Genomic DNA, 25,476 nt, shown 5'->3' on the forward strand with positions numbered 1-25,476 from the left:
CATGGACAAGTTGGGCTGAAGGGCCTGTTTCCATGCTGTAAACCTCCTACTCTATAACAAACTTTAGCAAAGCAGCTTTTTAAAAAATAGCCACTTATAAATATAAAATTCCTCCTTGCAACTTGGATAGCATGACTACTGGTTTTAACATGGGCGTTCTGAAGTTGGCAATTGCAGCGATTTACATTGAACCCACTCAAACGCAAGATTTGTATTTTGGGATAACACTTTTTTTTTCCTCTGACTGTGTATCTGGTGGAATTTTGCTTCAGAGATCTTTCCTCACCCATTAGTGATAAGAAGAGTAGTGGCTCTCACCTCTCATGACACTGACATTTAACAATTTGTATTTAGCTGAGTGTCAGTAATGACTTAGCTGGATTTGTATAAATAATGCTCAGTCATTTCATATATATGGAGGAAAGTCTTCCTTGTGTATTATTTTTTTGCATTGATAAGAGCTTTCACTTTTCAAGGGAAAGGAATGAATATGACACAAATGAATTAATCTCTGGCTTTTCTAGCTGCAGTATGTTGTGCTGTACCTTTTTTCCCCCTCTTGGATGCTGCTGCTTGTTGCTTTGCTGCCTTCAACTGCAATCCTCCTCACATTGCAAGTTGTACAAAGTGCCACACTTTTATTCATTGATTTGGGATGTAGGTGTCACTTGCTAAGCCAGCATTTATTGCCAATCCTCTATTACCCTTCAGAAAACAGTAGTGAGCTGCTGTCTTGAGGTGCTGCAGTCCCTGAAGTGCAGATACATCCACAGTGTTGTTGGGGAGGGAGATTCAGGATTTGACTCTGATAGGGAAGGAATAGTGATATATTTCCAATTCAGCATGGTGAGTGGCTTGGATGGGAACTTCCTCCAGGATATATTGTTCTGAGTTTGCAAACTATACATTTAATTTGATTTATTGTTACATGTATTGGTATACAGTGAAAGTATTTTCTTGCATGCTATACAGACAAAGCATTCTACTTATAGAAAAGGAAACGAGTGCAAAGTAGTGTTACAGTCGTAGCTAGGGTGTAGAGAAAGTTTAACTTAATGCAAGATAGGTCCATTCAAAAATCTGACAGCAGCAGGGAAGAAGCTGTTTTTGAATTGGTTGGTGTGTGACCTCAGACTTGTCCGTTCTTCTCCTGACAGAAGATGGAAGAGAGAATGTTTGGGGTCTTTAATTATGCTGATTGCTTTGCAGAGGCAGTGGGAAGTGTAGACTGAGTCAATGGATGGGAGGCTGATTTGCATAATTGATTGGGCTACATTCACAACCTTTTGTAGCTACTTGCAGTCTTGGGCAGACCATGTGCCATATCAAGCTGTGATGCAACCAGAAAGAATGCTTTCTATGGTGCATCTGTAAACGTTGGTGAGAGTTGTAGCTAACATGCCAAATTTCCTTTTGGTCTTCTGAGACAATCTCTATATATAGAGTTGGCATGGGAGGGGGTGGGGTGGGAGTGAACAGGACAGGCTGTTGGTGATCTGGACACTTAAACTTGAAGCTCTCGACCATTTCTACTTCTATCCCATTGATGTAGATAGGGGCATGTTCTCCACTATTCTTCCTGAAGTCGATGACATAATCTCTTTCGTTTTGTTCAGCTGAGGGAGAGATTATCGTCGTCACACCAGTTCACCAGATTCTCTCATTCCTGTACTCTGTCTCAACATTGTTTGGGCTCCAACTCACTACAGTGATGTCATCAGCAAACTTGAAAATTTGAGTTGGAGGAGAATTTAACTACAGTCAGTGTATAAGGAATACAGTAGGGTGCTGAGGACACAGCCTTGTGAGGTACCGCTGTTGAGGATATCGTGAAGGAGCCTAAATCTTTGCCTATCATGTGTGGTATGTTTCAAGTGAACCCAAGGTTCTGACCATACTTGAGCTCATTTGGTGTGATGGATTACAGAGTGATATTATGAGGGGTTAATAACTCATTTACAACTGGTGAGGGGTTGGATGACTGTCACAAGCTGAAAGTATTGTGGCAGCTGCCAGTGCCACTCTCACACGCTTGCATAATCTTTCTATAGTGATATCTTTCTAGTTGCATGTTGATAGGAAGACTTTCTAGTTCACAAAGGTTCCTAGCTTGTTTTCTCATATCTTGATTATATCCTGGACTCCAGGGATCTCAGATTAATTTTAGATTTTAATTTTTACTAGTAAAGTGCAATAGTTGGTTCTAGCAATGTGTAGGGATCTGCTTAGTGCAGTGTGCACTGTAGAGTGGAATTGCAACTAATTTTCCCTATGGCAAATTGGAAAAAGCCTCTGGTAAAAGGTTAAATAGTAACTCTGGCAGCAGCTCAGCAAGCTTTCTTTGAAAGCACCTTCCCAACCTGTGATTTCTACCATCTAAAAAGACAAGGACTGCAAACAAATGGAAACACCATCGTTGCAAGTTCCTCCAAGCCACATCATCCTGATTTTAGAACTATGTTACTGTTCCTGATCATTTGGCCAAAACCTGGAACTCCCTAACAGCAATGTGGATGTACCTACACCAGATGGCCTGCAGCAGTTCAACAGGCAGCTCGTCGCCACCTTTTTTGAAGGCAATTTGGGATGGGCATCCTGTGGAAGACTCTTTAATGTGAGGGGTGCTCACTTTGGGCAGTAGATATAATGCTGCTGGAGACTGCCAATGTTAATCAGTTCCTAGTGAAATGCGGTCTCCTGATCCAATGCATTGGTCATATTCATAAATCAGAAATATCAATTTTGGCAAATAGTCTGCAAGCTGAAGAAGGACTTAAAGCAACACCAAACCCTGATGGTAGCTCCCGCAAGGGATCTCCCCGTTGGGAACTTCATCCTGACAGTGGTGGGAAGAGGACCAGTGGCATGTTTAATTCAACCTGTGAGTTAAAAGAACCCCAGTCTCCAGTTTCTTTCAGCAATTTAGGTTTCCTCCCACTCTCCAAACATGTTCTGAGCCTAAATCGATAATAGAATGTCAGCACATATCTGGTGACAATCCAGAGCAGTACTGTAAGAGTACTACACACTTTTGCTGTTCGCTTCTGCTTTAAACCATCCTTTGCTCCCCATTGTTACCAATCCCACCATAAGAACATAAAAAATAGCAGGAGTAGGCCTTTGAGCCTGCCTCGCCATTCAATAAGATCATGGCTGATCTGAAGTGGATCCGTTCCACTTTCCCATCTCAAAACAACAACCAAAGTTTTTAATAACTGGCTTGAAATGTTCATTAGTGGCTTGTTTTAATGTAGGTTGGAGATCTTACAAAATCTAGATTGAGATTGTAACTGAAAAAAACTTTACAATAGATTTCTTAATCCTATTTGTTCTTCAGGTGGCTAAACATCTGTTTAAGGTGACACAGTTCAGGTGGCACATACCTACTGCAGTGTTGTTCATTTTTGGCAATTTCCACTAAGTGTTTGAAAGGTTCACAGCAGCCAAGACTTTTTTTAAACAGTAAATAAAACTTTGACCTCAATTGTACAGGTGGTGTTTTTCCAGTTCTGATGAAAAGTCATATAGACTCAACGTTGGCTCTACTCTTTCTCCACAGATGCTGACAGACCTGCTAAGATTTTCCAGCATTCTTCTGTTTTTGTTTTAGATTCCAGCATCCACAGTATTTTGCTTTTAACTTAGTGTTTTTTCATGATGGTAGTTCCATACTAGCCTCCTCAAAGCGTAGCAATCAGTTTTCAAAGGGCTGGGTCCCTATTTTTAAGATTCAGCACTTGCCCCCACTACTGATCCAGTCTTGTTGTCCCAAATTAGAAATCAGGCAAAATCAGAATCTGAGATAAAAAGAGAAAATGCTAGAAAAATCCAGCAGGTCTGGCGGTATCTGTGGAGAAAGTTAACATTTCGAGTCTGTATGGCTGTCCTTCTGAATGGTTATTTCAGACTTCCAACATCTGCAGTATTTAGCTTTAAGTTCAGAACCTATTTGCTTCTGGGTTCCACATTGTTCTCCAGTGGAAAACTACTCTTACAATGTTTGAACTGGGAAGTGTCACCTTAAGTTTTTTTTTGTGAAATGATCTGCAAATACAATCAATAATTCATTTCTGCAGTGGCTTGGCAAAGAAGTATTTGGCATCTGTAACCTATTGGCCTAAAGTATGCTGAACTGACAACAAAGCCTGTTATCTGTTCACTACTGCATTTTTGAATTTACATACTTGTAAATTTCCAGGTGCTTTTTTAAAAAAAGTTGTTTACTCCTGCATGCCCAATATTGATGTCCTTAGAACAAAGATAACATAATATGTTGGTGACTAGTGGGGTGCCCCAGGGGTCGGTGCTGGGGCCTCAGCTATTTACCATTTATATAGATGATCTGGAGGAGGGAACCGAGTGCAGGGTGTCGAAATTTGCTGATGACACCAAGATTGGGGGAAAGGCAAATTGTGCGGAGGGTGTGGAGAGTCTGCAGAAGGATCTAGATAGGCTGGGCGAATGGGCCAGGAAATGGCAAATGGAATTTAATGTTGGCAAGTGTGAGGTGGTCCACTTTGGTAGGAAGAATGGTAGGAAGGACTATTACTTACGTGGCGAAAAACTGCAGCAGGCGACGGTGCAGAGGGACCTCGGGGTCCTTGTGCATGAGTCGCAAAAACCCAGCTTGCAGGTGCAGCAGGTGGTCAGGAAGGCAAATGGGATGCTGGCCTTCATAGCGAGGGGGATTGAATATAAAAGTAGGGAGGTCTTGCTGCAGCTGTATAGGGCATTGGTGAGGCCGCAGCTGGAGTACTGTGTGCAGTTTTGGGCGCCGCACCTGCGCAAGGATATTTTGGCCCTGGAGGGAGTGCAGAGGAGATTTACTAGGCTGATACCGGAGTTGAGGGGATTGAGCTATGAGGAGAGGCTGAATAAACTAGGCTTGTACTCGTTAGAGTTTAGAAGAATGAGGGGAGATCTCATTGAGACGTATAAGATGATGAATAGGATGGATAGGATAGAGGTGGAGAGACTCTTCCCGCTCAAAAAAGACAGTAGGACTAGGGGGCACAGCCTCAAGATAAAGGGGAGGCGGTTTAGAACGGAGTTGAGGAGGAACTTCTTCACTCAAAGGGTGGTGAATCTCTGGAATTCTCTGCCCGTTGAAGTGGTGGAGGCTGCCTCGCTAAATATTTTTAAGAAGCGGGTTGATGGGTTTTTGATAAGAGAGGGGATTAAGGGTTATGGGGAGAGGGCGGGAAAGTGGAACTGAGCCACAACAGATCAGCCATGATCTTATTGAATGGCGGGGCAGGCTAGATGGCCTACTCCTGCTCCTATTTCTTATGTTCTTATGTTCAGTTGAAAGTCCTACTGCTTTTTCATTGCTAAATTATCAGACTGCTTATCTGACAACCAGTACCGGCTAAGGAAAATTCCTCCAATTGAATATTGTGAAGAACAAAGCCATTGGTTTCAATCCCCATTTCAAATTCTGTTTCCTTTCAGCTGACTCTAAGTCCTGCCCTGGCAACAGCCTGAGATTAAGCCGATCTGTTAGGAACCTTTTAGTGTCACAAGATCCTGAAATGAGCTTCTGACCTCATATTTGTGCATCTCTGTCCGTCTCTCATGTGTCTGCCTGGCCTCTAGATTTGATTACACTGTGCTCCTGATTGCTCTCCCACATTCTACCCTTTGTAAGATAGAGGTCATCCAAAACTCTGCTGCTCGTGTCTTAACTCAAGCAAGTCCTGTCAGCTCTGGGTTTGCTGATCTTCATTTGCTCCTGATTAAGCAGCGTGTTGATTTTCATTTTCATCTTTGTTTTCAAATTCTTCTATGGTTTTGCCCTTCCCTACCTCTGAAATCTCCTCTAACTCCACAACCCTCAGCGATAACTACTAATTTTGCCTCTTATGCTTCACTATTGGTGGTCATGCTTTCAGTTGCCTAGGCTTTTGGTTATATGACCTACATCATATTTGGCTTGGTTTTCTACTATTTTACAATGGTCCCTTGAAATTCTTTAGGATGGTTTGTTATAATAAGGGCATTGTATAAATACAGTTGCTATTGTTGAGCAGGATCTACAACAGTTGGTTAAAATTTAATAGTTAATGTCATAAGTAGGCTTATTAACACTACAATAACGTTACTGTGAATATCCCCCAGTCACCACACTGGCACTTAGTACACTGGGAGAATTTAGCATGGCACATCTTTCTGCCTATGGGAGGAAACCAGAGCACCTGGAGGAGATTGACCTCCAGCAGCATTTTCTGGTTTTGGGGCAAGCACAGCTAGAAAACCTCACCCAGAGAGAACAGAAGTCCTGAAATCCCAAATCCTCCTGATGCAGTGTCTCTGGGTTGGAGGGACCACATACCTGATTGGCTTCACTGGTCAATTCCACCTATACCTGCTTGGTTGGTGAGATTATCCTCTTACTCCCATCCTTGGGAAATTTTACCTCACTGCAATTCCTTAGACTAATTCCTGGCATGGCATGATTGTCATGTAAAGAGATTGGGCATGTAGTTGCTAGAATTTGGATGAATGAAAGAGGATCTAATTGAAATGTGTAACATTCTGACATGTCTAGACAGACAGAATGAAGGGATATTGTTTCCTCTGGCTGGGTGTTCTAAAACAATGGGCCAGTCTCATGATATGGAGTAGGTATTTGACTGAGATGAGGACAAACTTCTTCACCCACAGGGTGATGAACTTGTAGAATTCTCTGCCAGAAAAGGCTGTAGAGCCCAAGTCACTGAATATATTTAAGACAGATTTCTAGACTCTAGGGTAGTGGGAGAGTGCAGGAGTGTGTATTGAGATAAAGGATCAGCCATGATCCCACTGAATGATTGTTCAAAGGGTTGCATTAGTCATCCTCCTCTTTTTCTATCCCAAAGCAACATCTACAGGTAAGAGAGACCTAAGAGGGAGTGAGCAGCTCATATCTTTTCTTCATTCCTCTGGTTGTTGCTATCTCAAAAGTAAAATGGACGATGGTGAATTGGTTTCAAAAGAAACAAAAGTCAAGAGATGGGGTACCAGCTGCTGATCCAACATTACTCATTTTACACCATTATACACTCAAAACCACCCAGTGTGCTTCTTAAACATCGAAACACCAGAACAGTAACAAAAAGTGACTGAGATTTCCGGCAGAGCAACTTTACATCTTTCCCTAGCCAAGAAAATGAACTAAAGCTGCATTTTAACATTATCTTGTATTGAGATGATCTCCACGTATCCACTTTTAAAACAAATATTTTTCAAGTCTATTTTCTCTTCAGCAGCTTGTACCACCCAGATATTTAAGGATGCCCAGAAGCTCCTTCGCATAGTGTGTGGTGCCAGATTAATGCTGGTACAATGTTAAATAGTTCAGAAAGCTTCAAACCTTTCAAAGTCCCAAGTGATATTCTATTTTTCTCCCACTCCCACACTGTTGACTGCAGAGACCTAGCTGTTTGGGCTCCTATGGGAATTTTGTCAGAGGTCAACTTTATACCAACCAAACAACACAATAACTGTTTGTGTTCCACCAAGGAAACCAAAGAAATCGGAAACCAAAGAAATCACAAACCATTTAACAACATTTAGTTGTCATTTAAATCTGACTATAGTTGAATTAACACAGCCTTTTGTTCTTGTAGCTGTCTTTACTGTGTGTAGCACTACTGGAGATATTCAGACTGAACATTGACTTTTTATTACAAGGCTGTTTTCTTTTCACCAATGTATTTATACATTTGACAGATTTGTTCATTGTTAACCAGCATATCTTTCATAGTGCTTATCAGAACATTTCACCAACAAAACATAGCAGGAATCCTTAGGTTTAAAATAATAAGTGCTTTCGATGAATTTTATTTTGCTCTCTTTTAGAACCTTTCAATCCCCACCAAATCAAATTACAGTGCATTGGAGATACAGAATGACACACCATTTTGTGTAATTCTGTTCTTAAATACTGATGGTGTACTGTTGCAAATGATTCATTTATACTGTTATTTCTGACAAATAGAACATCAGTCCCCCCCTTACCTTCCCCACGCCTTGGTGCTCCATATAGTACATGTTCTTTAGCATTGCCAAATAAGGTATGGTAGAAATGCTAAGTGAGCATCTGTTGAAAAACAGGCCCAAGGTCCAAACCACATGGCCATGCAGGCACTCTCATTACATGAGTTAAGCTATCAAGCTCACCTTGTTTCAAACTAATGGATATGAACAATGGCATTCTCAGTGGTTTGTGAAACGAGATCAATGTATGGTACTGAAAATGAATAGTTTTCTGCTAGAACATTGAATTATTAGTACATACATTAAATAAACAAGTATGAAAAATACATTATTCAGCATTGTGATAACTATTTCCTTGAATGAGTTTAGATTCAATTAATTTTAAAATGTAATAGTGCAATATTATGTTTCAGTGGAAGTACCATTATCTGCCATAGTGGGGGAACAAAGCAAACAAAGGAGCACAGATAATGAAAGTTCCACTATTGTATATGAGTATACAATAAACCTGCAGAGGATAAAACCTCATTAAAGTCAATTTTGAAATGTGACATGTTAAAGAAATAACAATTAAATCAATAAAATAAAATTAAGTTCATATGATCAAAAGAACACTCTGACAACATGAATGGGAGGTGTAAAATTCTGGGTTAATTGCTCCCATTAATGTTACATTAAACTTTAAATAAAATATTTATAGAGAAACTGCTCTGACATACAGAAAGTGATTAACATAGCAAAGTATGGATTCCAAAATAACAGAAGGTACATGTGATGTGAGTAGCCACAGTTATGAACCTTGGACTGACTAACTGGATCACGTGAAGATGAGAGACCCTCCCAATTCCATTCCACGAAATATGGTCTTTAGCCTATAACCTTTATGGGCATTCTTCCTCTTCACACCTCACATGGATAGTTTCGCTTCAAAATGTTTTGCTGAAGGCCGAAGATAACTGAAGTCTGCATTTCAGTATCCAGTGGAAAAGTACCAAAACAAAAAGAAATACATTCAGTGGCAATCATGCTGTGTGTTGTGGTGAGGAATATAGTTGAATCAGAGTACAAGTTTTCTCTGTTCACCATTAGGTTTGCATAGCTGCCTCACAATGGCAGAAATCCTGATGCCATGCGTTGCACATATGTCAAAGAACTGAGAACTTGAAATGCTTTTCAAATTGCAGATGGTGCTTTGCTTTGTGCAAGAGATCTCTGTCAGAAGCAAGTCTTCATCATATTCTATGTGAAATGGTCTTTTTAAAATAAATTAAAACAGTTATGTTCCAGTTGCAGCGCAAAGCAGCAGAGCTTTCAGTAGACTGATCTGTTCTTCCAGTTGCGGGTTCAATGGTGGTCCTAAATCACTGAGTACTCGATTATAAAATAACTCCATATCTGACTGAACTTCTTCAACAGTGATCTCATCATGAGTAGTGATTACTGGAGGAGTGTCTGCCAGAACACATTTGACCCGTTCTGAAATTGATTGCCTGAGGTGACCTAAAGAACATATTTAAGAAAGATAAAAGAAATAGTGAAAAATGGTCTTAGTTCAAAAAGTCAGGATGCAGAATCGATACATGTGGGAGCTAAGAAATAACAGCAATCGGACTGGGAATAATGACCCATTTACAGTAATTATGGTGCTTGACAAAATGTAAAGCAGGAAATTAAGAGAAGTACAAAACAAGAGTGATGCAATAATGCTGGGGGTCTTTAATCTTCACAGACTGGCCAAACCAAATTGACAGAAGTCACTTCATGGGCTGCATGTGAGAGTTTTCTAGAACTATATGTTGAGAAACCAACTGGAAACAGACTCAGAATTTTAACTTTCTTTCTCCACAAATGCTGCCAGACCAGCTGAGTTTTTCCAGCATGTTCTGTTTTATTTCAGATTTCCATCATTAGCAGTATTTTGCTTTTACCTGTGTGAATTACCTTTAGGACACTTAAAATTCTATGAAGTAACTGAAGTAACACAGACATGATAAAAATATTTCTTCAATTGGTGATTTACAAACATGATGCAACATATAAAATCACACTTTACTGTGTGTAAATGTTAAATTTACTGCAAGACTGTTATCTTCTCATTGCTACAGTACTTACTTAGGTAGAATTTCTGCTTTGGGTGCAATCAGGAAGTTTTGTCAAACCGGTTAGAATAGGTTGCAAATTTTCACAAAAATCGTTTGCACATACACAAACACAAAGCACGGAATTTTCCGGCCACGCTTGCCCCAAAGCCAGAAGATTCCTCCCGACATCAACAGACCTTTGCATGGTCCATGTCCCACCCACTACAATTCCCATGGCGAGTGGGATGGTAAAATTCAGCCCAAGATCTGCCATGAACCAGTGCAATCTGACAGCTTAATTGAAGGTAATCATTTATTTTCCTTTCTATTAAGAAGCATTATTTTATATATTGATTTATTGAGCAGTTTTATTAATACAACTGAAACTGGTACATGTCAGTGTTTATGCTCCATACCAGTCTCTTGTCACTTTTCTTCAACTAAGTCCATCAACATATCCTTTTCCCTTTTTCAGTTGTGCGGTAGCACATTCCATATTCTAACCATTTTTTGGGAAAAGACCTTTCTCCTGAATCTCCTATTGGAAAATATTATCAAAATATCATTCCAGCTATGGCTCCTATGTTCTGGTCTCATCCACAAAAGGAAACATCTTCTTCACATCTTCCACAAAAGGAAACATTTGCATGATCTAAAAGACATGTCTCAGGTCACCCCTTCAGTTCTCACTCTTCACTTATCCAGCTGATTGCACCCAAATTTGAGCAATGGAATCTGAGTACAAACCAGTGGAAACTTTGTCTATGTTTTTCATATCTATTTCATGTTTGAAAATAGGCACAAAACCTGAGTTATATAAGAGGGCCGTAGAGATGCATTTCGTATCTGCAAGCATAGGCCAAGTGCACAACATTAGATTAAGCTCCCATTATATAAAATAATACAAAAAAAGAGTCTTTATGTACAAGGGCTGATCTCTAATAACAAAAATTATTGGCATGATCGTTTCCAGTTTTACATTTGTGTGACCATTGGCTATCTAGTTCTCTTGAACAGCCTATATATTAGTAATTTACAGTATTAATAGTTTTGAATGTGAGCTCTGGTATCTTGAAGGCATTATTTGATTTGTAACGTCAACATTTATTAGGAGATAACAAGTGAAACTCTCAAAACTCACGTTTAGTCACCTCTTGGTAGCTCAGAAGCAGTAAACAGAGAAGGTTGACAAGTTCCTCCCAACATTGCCACTTGCTTGAACAATGCTCCTGAGAAAATGAATAACATAATAAAGGCACGTGCACCCTTAACAGTTTCTTCCAAACCATAGGAACATTAGGAATATGAGTAATCCATTTGGTCCCTTGGCCTGCTCTGTCATTCAATCAGACCATGACTGATCTGCACCTCAACTCCATTTACCCATATTTGCTCCAGATTGCCTGAACCAACAAACATTTCTGGGTGGAATTTAACCTTTGAATGAATTTAATTCCCACTCCTTAGCTGGTCAGTGATGCCAACTAAGTGTCAATCAACTACTTAACTGGGTAGTTTGGGATGCAGCTGGGATCAGGGTAGAAGTCCCATCTGCTGAGAGCTGCTGGCTAATCAGAGGCTGGTAGCTTTTCATGGAATGAATGCTGCCCTCAATGTATTCAGAGGCCCAGGTCAGAGATATGTGATGGCAGGATAAGGGCTATGGGGTGACAGTTAAGGAGTAAAGGCAGGGGCTGCCGCTCAGCAAGACTTCCCCTATCTGATGTCAGTCTCCTGATTACCTTTGAATGAAGAAATCCCCTTCCCAACTTTCTGGAAGTTCCCAAGTGCCAGGGTTTGTTTTTTGGGCATCTCGCAAAGCAAGATGCCCACTTAGGGGCCTCAATTGGTGACAGGCAGAGAAAGCTTTCTCCAATCTTTCCTCCCACATGCTTAATCGTGACAGGGGCAGTGGGATCCCACCAGCCTGATTAAGTACCCTTGCCACCAAGCTCGAGGGAGGGGCACACCAAATTCTGCCCAATTTGTCCATATAACTTTGTACTTTGCAGCTTCCAACTGCAGTACTTACTGTCCCTCCTAATTTAGTAGAATTCAGCTTTAACAACAAGATTAATCCATTACCCATTCTTTATTTATTCCCTGGTCTACTAAAATAGGGAACCAAATATTCTGGGCAGACTTTTATGGGTGGCAGGCTGCCTTAGGCTTCACCCTCTCCCCGTAAAATTACACACAGGTCAAGGGCAAGCTGCAGGGTGAATGATGGGATGGCCATCCAGGGAATTTTGTGTCCCCCTCCAGCCTACAGGACCCCATCCCCCCCAATGCCCCCACAAACCTTTAGTGGGGGATTGAAAAATTCTGCCCTGTACCTTTAAATTTAACTAATTAAAAAAAATCCACAGCTTTAAATATAAAAACGTACACATTATAAGCATTATAAAGGATAATACATCATTTCCACTTTATAAAGGATATACAAGGTAAAATTCTGTAACATGTTAATGTATAAAGTTATAACATGTTGGTTTTAAAGCAGATTAAACCATCATATGGCTGTTAGATGAAGAAAGAAAATGTACTCACATCAGTTTCTAAGGTAAAATTAGCATATTTAAGAAAATGTAGCACTTTTCCCAATGACATGGGCAGAACATTTTGTTTTTTGGTGCAATGGTGGAAGACAAGTTCTAGTAACTTGCAGCGCAAGAGTTGACTCTCCATACTTCTTAACACTGTTAATCTTCAAAGTTGTAGGGGAAAAAAAAGAAATGTAAATGAGCAACTGACAGATTCAGGCTAGAGAGCACAACAGTGTGCATCATTTCAAAGCATGAATTAATAATGACATTTCGCATCTCACCTCTGCGATCTTTTTGAAATGTACAGAAAAGGCTGACATATCGCTTCTGCAATTTTATTTGAACTGCACATTGGAGAACGATCCACTTCTACAGCCAAGGTTAGCATCTTCTGAAGGAGACAAACAACGCTAGAGAACAAAGCAGTGCAAGTGACAAGTATTCATTAGTTTTGTAGAATAAGTAGGGATGTGACTCAACTGAAATACTTTCCTCAACGCCTCTCAGTAACATCAACAGTACTGAAATAACACTGCTAACCTCCTTCAATGCACCACTACAGAAGACAGGGTGGCCATTAAAGAGGTTTAGAATGCATAGTTGATTAGTGTTAATATTTATTTTAAATTTTTGAAATATCACTAGATCAAATGAATCTGATACACTTAAAGGAAAAAAGTACATCTTTTTCTTCTTCTTAGGCAGTCCCTCATAATTAAGGATGACTTGCTTCTATACTATAAATGAGTTCTCAGGTGAATGAGGAATCCAATGTGTGACCTACACAAGTGGGGCAGACAGTGGGTGGAGGAGTGGATGGGTGGGGTGCCCGGGTTACCACATGCCCCTTTCACTGTTGTGCTTGACTTCAGCTTGCTCTCAACAATGAAACTTGAGGTGTTCAATTCCTGCCTAGATGTTTTTCTTTCACTTTGCGTTGTCTTGGACCAGGGGCCCCCAGGTGTCAGTGGGAATGTTGCATTTTTCATGTAGGTTTTGAGGGTACACTTGAAGTGTTTCCTCTGCCCCCCTGGGGTTCACTTGCCATGCTGAAGTTCAGAGTAGTGTGCTTGCTTTGGAAAACTTGTATCAGGCATGCAGATGATGTGGCCAGCCCAGTAGAATTGACCGAACATGATCAATGCTTTGATGCTAGTTTGTTGGCTTAAGTGAGAACACTGACATTAGTGTGCCTATCCTGCCAATGGATTTGAGGCAGTGCTGGTGATACTTCTCCATGGTTTTGAGGTGCCTGCTGTACGTAATCCATGCCTCTGATTAATGTAAGAGGGCAAGTATCAATACTGCTCTGCAGACCATGAACCTGGTGCCAGGTTTGAGTTCTTGGTCTTCATGCATTCTCTTCCTCAGGCGACCAATGGCTGAACAGGCACAGTGAAAGTGGTGTTGAACCGTGTTATCAATGTCTGCTCATGTTGACAGTAGGATCTCAAGGTACGGAAATGGTCCATCACTGAGAAACTGAAAAATCTCAAAGACACTATGGTGTATGTGATTACAATTTAGAGTATTTGTTCAAGAGTATGACCAAATATCGCTTGTGAATAAAGTGGTACATTACTCACACACAAATACATATGCTCAGCACCATGAATATCACATATATATATATATATATATAATATACATACATATAGATTAAAAAATGCTGTATATCTGCTGCCACAAAAAAAATTTACCTTTGATACCTAGAGTCCTGTACCTGAGGACCACCAGATGATGCTGACATGGGACCATTTTTCTGCTGTATTTCTTCAGAGTCCTTGGAGATGGTATCAATAAGCCACTTGATGACACTTCTGTAAATGAAATTAATTACATGAAAAATACAAAAGTAAAGAAAGTTCTTCATCTCAATGTTACGTGGCAGCCCCTGTCATAATGGTAAGAATAACAGTGATCTGCACTGGTCTCTAAGAAACACTCCGCACTGTACCACAATCCTCCCCCCACAGTCACTTTCTTTGGAGAGTTGGGAGTTTCATGCCTGTACTGGGGGGGAGGGGACCTAAACCATGCCAGTAGTGAGCATGTTCCCTCTTCCTATCACCATATGGGTCACCAGCATCAGGGCCTTCCTGACCCCTGACATGCCTAAGTTAAGATGATAGAAAATCAATAGCAGTCATTTAAGAAGATATTTCATAACTCTTGACAAAAAATTAACAAAGGAAGGCAAATGATGCACCATCCATGGCCAATTTAGGAAGTTAAGGACAATATCAAATTGAAAGATGCACAATGCTGCGAAGATTAGGGATTGGGATTGGGACAATTTTAGAAACAAGCAAGAATGACTAAAAAAGAGGAAGATGTTTGGGTATAGAATAAAACTAGCAAGACAGAAAAAATAGCCTCTCTCTCAGCATCTTCTACCAGGAGCTTCAGTCATGGTACATCACACTCATCTGTCTTGCACCATCCTCACACACCCATTGTAGCTTGTCTACAACCACTCTTGTGGTGTTTATCATCCAGCTACACCTCGGTCAACCTCTCTTTCTGTAGGCCTTAAGCAGAAATCCCTGTAGCTTTTCAACTATGATCAAATCTCAAACTTGTTATGGCACAGGAAGAGGCCATTTGGCCCTCAGCAATTCAATTAGTGCTGATCCCTAGCCTTCGCCCTGTAACATTGCACCTCCTTCCTTTTTAGATAGCAACTCAACTCCCTTTGAATACCTTAATTGAACCTGCCTCCACCACACTCTGATGTCTGTATTCCAGACCTTAAACACTTGCTGTATGAAAAGGTTTTTCCTCACGTCACTTTTGCTTATGACTTTAAATCTGTGCCCAGTTGTTCTCAATCTCACCACATGTGGAAGTTTTTTTTATCTAATCTGTCCAGCGCCTTCATGACTTTGAATATCTCTATTAAATCTTCTTTTCATCAAGGCATAGCTCCAGGTTCTCCAATCTATCTTCTTAACTGAAGTTCCTCATCCCTGGAACCTTCGTTTCTGCACTCTCTCCAATACCTTCACATCTTTTCTAAAGTACAGTGCCCAGAACTCTAGCAGTAATCCAGTTGAGGCCAAATTTGTGTCTTATATAAGTTCAACAAGACCTTCTTGCTCTTGTACTTTCGGACCCTTTCAATAATGCCTAAGATAGTGTATGTTTTCCAATTAAGATGAAGAGGAATTTCATATCCCAGAGGATTGTTAGTCTTTGGAATTTTCTTCCAGTGAGCCATGAAGGCTGGGCCACTGAACATATTTGAGGCTGAGCTAAACAGATTTTTAGTTGACAAAGGAGTCATGGATTATGGGGACAGGTAAGATCTGATCCATCATGATTTATCAAATAGCAGAGCAGACTCGATGAGCCGAATGACCTATACTTGTTTCTGTTTCTTATGATTTTTTTCAGCTCCAGAGAATATAGGCCCACTCTACTCAATCTCTCTTCCTTCTCTTCAAAAATGAAGTGGGATCTTTGACATCCTCAAGGTCACAAACAAGGTATCTTTGTAACATTCCATCCAAAGACAGCAGCTTCCAACAATGTAGCACACTGTCTATAATGTAATGCAATGTCAACTCCCACACCAGGGCTTGAAGTCACAATCCTCAGACTTGAAGGCAAGACAAATGCCAGTGAAGCCAAGTTGTTATAGTGGGGTCAATATTCTAAATGAGTTCAATTGCAATACCTACTTCCAAATGCATCACTCATTATAGATCTCGTCACTAACTTAATTTACTTAAAACACTCAAATTATAAAATTCTATCCTACTTACTGAAATAAAACACTGCAGATTCAATAAGGTTTAGATTTCTGTACCTTACATTCGAAAACTTTTCATCACATGATAGAACTGCCTTGGCTATGGTTTGCTGGGGTGCATCACGTTTCAGTTGAAAATCATCTTCAAGTGTTTGAACAACATACTGTAGGAACAACAGCCGATCACTCTTGGTCAGAGAATGCTTCCTGTGAGGATCCTTGAAGTGCACACATACAAAAATTGTGCAAGATTAGATTAGTAGAGAAGAAAAAGATGCATCTAATTCAGTTCATAAGCTATAAAATGGCACAGTACAAAGATTTCCACTGTTGTTTATTAATTGGAAGGGTGTTATCATTGACCATGCTAAATTGTTGATTGGTGTCCCAAGATTGTAGGTTAGAATTAATCATGGTCGATGTGTGAGGTTACAGGGATAGGGCTGGGGAGAGGGCCTGGGTAAAATACTCAGAGAGTTGGCACAGACTCGATAGGCCAAATGACCTCCTTCTACACTATTGGGATTCGACGATACATGTGACTCCAGACCGACAGTGGTTGACTTTTAACTACTCTCTGAAATGGCTGAACAATCGACTCAGTTCAAAGAAACTTAGGGATGGGCAACAAATGCTGACCTTGCCAGTGAAGCCCACATCCCATGAAAGATATTTTTTTAAAATCGGGAGGTCAATCATTATTCAATCCCAATGATTGGGGCCAAATGCTTCAGAAGGATGTATAAAAACAAACCATTAGGATTCCAACAGTGCAGAAGGAGGTCATTTGGCCCATCAAGCCTGCACCGACAACAATCCCTCTCAGGCCCTAACCCCTAATACCCTACGTATTCATCTTGCCAATCTCCCTGGTACTGAGGGACAATTTAGCATGGCCAATCAACGCAACCTGCACATCTTTGATTGTGGAACGAAACTGGAGCACCCAGAGGAAACCCATGCAGACATAGGGAGGATGTGCAAATTCCACAGATTGTCACCTGAGGCTGGAATTGAACCCAGGTGCCTGGTGCTGTGAGGCAGCAGTGCTAACCACTGTGCCATTGTGCTCCCCCAAATATAAAGGAATATGTGCAACAAAAAAAAACTGATCATGTGGCTCTCATTTTTTTCGAGCATCTTTAAAAGAACTTTATGGAGGCTCCAGATCAAGTTACCTTGTTCTCCACATGATAAGCTAATAGGTCCCAGTCCCACTGCACCGTGGAAACATTTGCAGGATGCAGCCTATTTCAATATAATGAAATATTTATTAGATTATTTTAAAAATTAGTCCACAGGCCAACAGTTAAAAGTGATAACTTGCACATTATATAACATGATAGATAGTTCCTACAATAGATCACAGAATTCAAAATTGATTCTAACACATCTCTTTGAATGGTTTAATGGCTAAATATATTGCTGGTGAACTACAGCTAGGGCTTCTGCATCTCATGATTTTTTAAAGACCTTCCCTATGTCTGTAATCTCCTCCAACTCCATAACCTTCCAATGTAACCATGCTTGTCTAAGTCTGCTCTTTTGAGTATCTCCAATTTGAGTTGCTATCAAGGAATAGACACCTGAGTGATGAACCAGAAGGTTTTCAGTAACTTAGGAAGCATTTCCAGTGCTTTCAGGAAAGCAGAGGAGAAAATTGGAAGATGGAAAAAGTGACTTTTCTAGCAATTTTGCTTTACAATTGCTGGACACTGCTGAAATTATACTTTATTCGTAGATTCCCGACAGTGCAAAAGAAGGCATTCACCCCATTGAGCCTGCACCGATAACAATGCTACCCACACTTTATCCCCTTACCCTTACAGATTACTCTTCTAATCCCTCTGTCACTAAGGGGCAATTTAGCATGGCCAATCAACCTGACCTACACATCTTTGTAGTGTGGGAGAAAACTGGAGCACCCAGAGGAAACCCGTGCAGACATGGGGAGAATGTGCAAACTCCACCCACAGTGACCCTAGATTGGAATTGAATCCACGTCCCTGGTGCTGTGAGCCGGCAGTGCTAACCACTCCGCTATGTGCTGTCCGAACATTATCATAAGAAAGATCATAAGTAATTATAATGATCATTATCATAAGTAATGTATTTAACATTATAATTAAAATGTAATAAAAACTCAAAGAATCAAACAGGTTTTTAATATAACCAAGCAGGTATTTTTGCAATTATGTTCTAATTCCATGGATATATAAAATATTGTAAGTTAATATCAGGTAAATGTCAATGGAAATCAGGTATGCAGAAGAGTGGCAAATGGTGATCAAGGGGAGGCAGTGGCATAGTGGAATTGTCACTGGACTAGTAATCCAGGACCCAGGGTAATGCTCTGGCAAATCTTGTCATGGCAGATGGTGAAATTTTAATTTAACTGTGATGATGATCATGAAAACATTGTTGTAAAAACCCATTTGGTTCATTAATATACTATAGGGAAGAAAATCTGCTATTCTTATCCAGTCTGGCCTACTCAGACTCCAGATTCACGGCAATGTGGTTGACTCTTAAATGCCTTTTGAAAAGGTCTAGCAAGCTACTCAATTCAGGGCAATTAGAGATGGGCAATGAACGTCCACTTCCTCCTGAATGAATAAAAAAAATGTACTCGGGGAAGGCTAACAAGGCAAGGGAAATGCAGAACAAATGGTAAATACTATGAATCATAGGAGAACAGAGGGAGCATGCAGTTCATGTCCTGAAGATGGCTAGGCAGGTAGATTAAAGTGGTAAAGTAGGCATTCAGGATACTTGTCTTTATTAGCGAAAGGAGAACTAGAAGGTTACACCTGTTCAGAACACGACTAATTAGGTTACAATTCTGGTTATGATAAAACTGAATAGGGTAGAGTTGTTTTCTGTGGAACAGAGGAGGCTGTATTGAAACGTATAAGATCATGAGAGGTCTGGGTAAAGTAGATAGGATGGCTCTATTCTCCATATTTGAGGAGTCCACAACCAGAAGGCTTTGATTTACGGGAAAAAGCAAGAGATTTAGAAGACATTTAAGAGGAAACGTTTTCACCCAGAAAGTGCTAGGAATCTGGAACTCATTGCCTGAAAGAAGCAGAAACCCTCATATCTTTGATGTTGTACACCACTGAGACTTCCTGCAGTACATTACTAAACAAACAGTATTACATACTTCCAATCCAGATGCAACTGCAGCTCTGAAATAACCTACATATCAACTGAAAACCTTCAAAGTTACAAGAGGTCAAGGTTGTAAACTAGTATAAAGTCTACAGCTTTAGCAGTATTATTTAATAAAGTATATAATACCTTCCAATTTGGCAGAATATGTTATAAAGCACTTTTTCAACAACTAGTTATTTGAGTGGATGGCTCATCGTATCTAATCCAAATGAGGTGTGATAATAATCTATTGTTGTGAAGCTGTGGTCACACTGGTTAGCTGAATTCAGTCCGCCCACACTTCAAAATGCAATTTTCGACCATTAACCAAATAAAAACTTACATATTTTATTTGAAAGGTGATATAAAATCTCAACAATAATAATCCTGTTTACCAACATCAAGTTGATATTTGGCTGCCTTAGAACTGAAATGTTACTTGATTTCTGAAAGCTTTTTTGAGATGTAAACTTCAAATCCTGTACTAGGAGGGCTGTGTTAATTCTTCTAACTCATTTCAGTTTTGACAGCCAAGATGAAATGAGGACATGTGGATTCCCTTACATTGCAAGAAACCATCGTCAAATAAAACAGCCTGGTGATTTGTGTGTGTATCAGCATGTCTGCATATGCAAATCAGGAGCGTGGAGAATTGGAGTACATCACATTCAGGGAACACAGCCATACTGACTCATGATTTAGTGCAGTGGCTCCTTCACAGTAGAACTAACATTAAACTCTGTAATAGCCTTATCCTAAAGGTTTCCTGAATACATTAGATTATTTACAAGTCACAAACTGGGTGAAAATAAGCCAATTTTGATTAATTTCTCATTTGCATGGATCAACACACTTAACTCCCAACCCAATGATCAATGAGAAAACACTCAGCCAGCAAATGACTGCCATGCAACAACTTTCATTACATTTCCTAGTTCAAGCAGCAACTGTAAAAATAGTTTTTATGTGGTCCATTCAATGGACAAGGTTGCAATTGTTTCAGAAAAATTACTGCAACATTTTGATAACATGAAAATGTACAATACTATCATTAAGTAATTCTGACTGTTCACTTGCCCAAAGAGTGGAACAGTGTAAGATTATGGAAAAAGTCAACAGCCATACTATTATGAAATATATCTGTCAGACTATGTTCTGCTATGCACCTCCTGCATCAACTTGTACATACTGTTGGATCTTCATCAGGGTCATGTAAGCAGACATAATGGTGCTGGAGGATTCATTGCCCAGAAGTATCTTCTTGAGTATATACCCCACAATTTTTTGAGGTGGGTAATGTTGAGGAGATACAAAATCCATCAAAAACTGAAGGGTCCCTTCGGGAAAGTTTTCATCAATAGTGCTATTTATCATGCTGCACTGTCTTTGGGAGATAAGTTCCTTGGGCTTATATTGGTGTGTCGTTGATGATTGAGAATGTTGATTCGCCTGCTGGAACGGAAAAGATAAATAAATGAACAAATGCAAATGAAATAAAAACAAAATTAATGTTGGAAATACTTATTTCAGGCAGCATCAGTGGAGTGAAACAGAGGCTGGAATTTGCCAACCTCTCATGTGGTTGGGATTCTCCAATCCTGCTGCAATGCATAGAGATTTGGCTGAGCACCAAATTCTCTGTTCTCACGGCAGCAGTAGGAGGGTGTATGAAATCAGAGAATTCTGACTAGAGTTAACATTTCAATCAAATTTGTTAGCCATGACCTCCCTCTGATGAAGCCATGCCTCTCCAAGTGGAGATAGATCCTCTCCTTCAGAAGTTTCTCCAATAATTTCCCTACCACTGACATGAGACTCACTGGACTGTAGTTCCCTGATTTGTGTCTAAAGCCCTTTTTAAATGCTGAACCACATTAGCTGTTCTTCAGTCATCTGGCACCACTCTCGTGGCTAGAGAAGAATTAAAAGTTTGGGTCACAGCCCCTCCATTGTCTCCCATAACAGTCTGGGGCACAATTCATCCAGACCTGGAGATTTATCCACTTTTAAGCCTGCCAGCATCTCCAATACTTGTTCTTCCCTATGTCAATTTGCACAAACCCCTCAGACTCTCCCCCTGAATTCCATACTTTCTTCCTCATTTTCTCGGGTCAAGACAGGTGTGAAGTATTCATTCAACACTCTACCAATGTCCTCTGGCTCCACCTACAGATTGCCCCACTCTTTCCCTTGTTATCCTCTTTACACCTTTGCTTTTTCTTATTCATTTTTGGGATGTGTATGTTGCAGACTAGGCTAACATTTATTGTTTAACTCTAATTGCCCTTAACAAGGTAGCGGTGAGCTGCTTTCTTGAACCGTTGCAGTCCATGTGGTGTAGGTACATGGTGTAGTGCTGGTAGGGAAAGAGTTTCAGGATTTTGACCCAGCGACAGTGAAGGAATAAAGCTACATTTCTAAGTCAGGGTAGTAAGTGGCTTGGAGGGGAACTTCCAGATTGTCTCTTGTCTGTTGAAATGATAACAGTCATGGGTTTGAAAGGTGCTGTCTAAGGAGGCTTGGTGAATTTCGCAGTGCAGTGCATCTTGTAGATGGTTTGCACTGCTGATATTGTGAGTCGATGGCCTAATTTCTGTCTGATTGAACTACTGAAACCTAAATGTCAGGGATGAAATGTGTCCTAGTGATTCAATCCCCTTCTTTAAGTTATTAAGTATTCAAAACACAGATGGACCCGATAGATTAGGGTGTAACACACGAGACCTAAGCTTCATCTCAGTTGATGATTTTCTAGTGCATTCCATTATTTATGTAGCTATTCAGTTGCACTGTATTTAGTTTTTATTGTTGATTACTTAGCTATGATGTTCCTGTCTGCTCCTCTTGCTCATCAATGTGAGTGCAGAAAGGGGAGCTCTCCTAGCTCACGTCTATCGCTGAACTTCTATTGTGCTCTACCTGTTCCACCCCTTCACAGTGTAAAATCCATCACTTTTCTCACTCTGAGTCTCTATTTTTCTCTCCAGATGCTATTAGACCTGCCCAGTTTACCCAGCACTTTATTTCAAGTTTCCAGCATCCAGAGTATTTTGCTTTAATTTTTTGGGAAAAATATTGTTCTTTTCTGCCTCAGTAATTTGGTTAAACTCTTGCAAATAAACGTTAATGTAAGTAGCAAACTTACCTGATAGGCTGCAGAGTGCAAAGTTTTTTAGGACTACCACTGTGGGTCGGTGTTAAACTATATGTTTTGATCAATAACTCGAATTTTACTTCCCAGCAGAAAGTGGCAAAGTAACTTATGAGAATTTTAAAAATGTATCATAGAATCCCTACAGTGCAGAAGGAGGCTATTTGGCCCGTCAAGCCTGATAACAATCCCACCCTATCCCCGTAACCCCACATATTTATCCTGCTAATCCCCTCAAAACAAGGCTCAATTTAGCATCGCCAATCAACCTAATCCGCACATCTTTGGACTGTGGGAGGAAACTGGAGCACCTAGAGGAAACCCATGCAGACACGAGGAGAATGTGCAAACTCCACACAGACAGTGACCCAAGCTGGGAATTGAACTGGGTTCCTGGTGCTGTGAGGTAACAGTGCTAACCACTGTGCTGCCCCAGTATTAAGTCATTGCAAAGGTGCTGGAAGTAGATTCAATAGTAATTTTCAAAAGGAAATTGGAGAAAAACTTGAAGGGGAAATGTTTTCAGGGCTAGGGGGAAGAATATGGGAGTATGACAACTCATGTTCAATGAAGTGAATAGCTTGCTACCATGCTTTATGATTTCATCAGTTGTAGAACTAATATTTTCAAAAGACCTTTTCAAAGGATATAGGATAAGCGCATTTACTCCAAAGTGTTATTGTGAGGTAGGAATTAATCAGCAGCATTTAGATTTGACAGCAGTGCAAGGGCAACATTGAAATCCCATACCAATTCCTAGTCAGAAGCATTATATACATAATTTGCTATCCAAGAGTTTGGTTACAGATATTAGTAGGTTTTAATTTATTGGAGTGACAATGCTTCAGGCAATTTCTGCCTGCTCCATTTCAAAACAGGAACCAGAAATCTTATAAAGAGGCTTCGCACATAAAAATTTACCAAAACATTTAGATAATGAAATGGGGAATTAAATTGTTGATGTTCATGGTGAGATGGCCTGATGTGCAGATCTATATTTGAACATGTGCTTGGTTTTGACCATAAAGGAGCACAGGAGACAACACCACATGTAAGAATCACTCATTTTGAAGCATTATGTATGGGATATTCTGGCTCTGCTGTGGCAGGTTTTCCACGGTGGACAGTGCCGGAAACTTTTGGCCTATAGAACTGGTTGAACCTCTATCCTTTGTAACCTGATTTGAAGGAATTTACCTTGTGCCTGGGATGATTAACAAACAGATGTTGAACCGGTGCTCCAATAAGATATTGAAAATTTTGCAATGGCTCTTTATCCACTGAACAATTAGGGCTTGTTTCCTTAGCTTCATTGGCAAGTACCTGGTCTTCAGTCTCCTCTGACGACAGAACTTGACTTCCAGACTGATCTAATGCCAGGACAGGTTCCTGTGCTTGGTTTTCAATTGGAAAACACTTTATTTCACTTTCAATTCTCTCACTGTGACTCTGCAATTGATCCGAAGGTTTCAGCAATGGCGTGCTTATACCAGGAGGAGAAGACTGAAAAGCACGATCTAGTTCAAACTCTTTGTAGTTCTGAGGTATCAATGATGGTATATCTTCAATATCTATATGTAAACCAGCTTTAGGGTCACCAACTGTATCATTAGTTATTTCTTCCAAGTTGCTTTTAAGGTGATCTCCCAAAAGATCTGTAGCACTACTTGGTGAAGAATATGGAATGGGTGTATCCGGTGAAAATGTTTCCAGAGATTCCACGTCACTATTTATACAAGTGTCACTCATTGAATCTGAACTGCAAACAGAACTGTAACTTACTTGATTTGATGGAACAAGCAAGTTTGGTTTTGTTTCAGTGATGTGAGAATCTTGACTTTCATCAAGACCAATGAAGTCCAATTCTGGCAGTAGCTCTTCATCAGTAAGGTCATCGGAAACGGGCTCAAGTGAGTTGTCCTCAGTTGTGACTTCAACTGTCAAAACAGGTGGAGATTCAAGGTCAGGTTCATCCTTGCCCATTGTCCAATCAGATTGCAAGTCAGGAATCCGGCACACCCCATTACTATCTGACAGATCTTCCTCAGAACTGAGTACAACATGACTCAAATTACTGGAAACGAGAGCCTGTGGGCTTTTCTCTGCTTGGTTACAGTTTGTTGAATTATCCTGCATATTTCCTGTCCCTTCTCCAGCACTATTCACTTGACTGTGTACTTCATTTTCTTCAGCTGTCAAATCAATATTGTCCTGAAAGAAGAGAAACATCAAGTGTTTCGCTTTAGGGTTAAGAAACATTTTTGCAGGAACAAAACCAGAAAAGGCTGCAAATACTCAGCAGGGCAGACAGCATCTTCAAAGATCTGGGCTGTCATCAACCTGAAACATTAACTCTGTTTCTCTCCATAGATGCTGCCTAACCTACTGAGTTCAGATTTCCAGCATCTGCAGTATTTTGCATTTGCATTACCATTTTGTGAGGTTACAACAGACTGAATGTTCCTGGTATTGCCAATTTTCAGCCAATTTGATTTACTTCAAATGATGTCAAGAAATAGGGAAGGCAGTGGATACTGCAAAAGCTATGGACCCTGACAACATTTCAGCAATTGTACTGAATATTATTTAAATGGAGAAAGATTGCAGAAAGCTGCAACATTGAGGGTTTTGGGCATCCCTGTGTGTAAATCACAAAAAGCAAGTTCAACAGATAATAGGGAAGGGAAGTGGAAAGTTGGCCTTCATTTCAAAGGGATTGGAGTACAGAAATAGGGAATTCTTGTTAAAACTACACAAAGTACTAATTAGACTATATTTGGAATACTGTGAGCAGTCTTGGTCCTCCTA

The 25,476-nt window shown here is 40.2% G+C and overlaps 1 protein-coding gene across 9 annotated transcripts in view; it reads right to left on the reverse strand.

Annotated features, from left to right (window-relative positions):
- Positions 1-7,808: 7,808 nt before the first annotated feature.
- The window catches only part of simc1 (SUMO interacting motifs containing 1), a 68,313-nt gene continuing 50,645 nt past the window's right edge, over positions 7,809-25,476 (reverse strand). For all 9 annotated transcript variants that reach the window (XM_080201597.1, XM_080201605.1, XM_080201600.1 and 6 more), the window contains 9 exons: positions 23,866-24,879; positions 20,707-20,969; positions 17,540-17,609; positions 16,419-16,579; positions 14,308-14,427; positions 12,889-13,017; positions 12,612-12,768; positions 11,203-11,290; positions 7,809-9,480 (listed from right to left, as the gene is read on the reverse strand). In XM_080201597.1, the coding sequence (XP_080057723.1) occupies positions 9,257-9,480; positions 11,203-11,290; positions 12,612-12,768; positions 12,889-13,017; positions 14,308-14,427; positions 16,419-16,579; positions 17,540-17,609; positions 20,707-20,969; positions 23,866-24,879 (2,226 nt within the window). In that variant the 3' untranslated portion in view covers positions 7,809-9,256. The remainder of the gene's footprint in view (positions 9,481-11,202; positions 11,291-12,611; positions 12,769-12,888; positions 13,018-14,307; positions 14,428-16,418; positions 16,580-17,539; positions 17,610-20,706; positions 20,970-23,865; positions 24,880-25,476) is intronic.

This window comes from Carcharhinus amblyrhynchos, chromosome 13 (genome assembly GCF_965287045.1).
Source record: "Carcharhinus amblyrhynchos chromosome 13, sCarAmb.v2.hapA, whole genome shotgun sequence".
In the NCBI taxonomy this organism is placed as follows: Eukaryota; Metazoa; Chordata; class Chondrichthyes; order Carcharhiniformes; family Carcharhinidae; genus Carcharhinus; species Carcharhinus amblyrhynchos.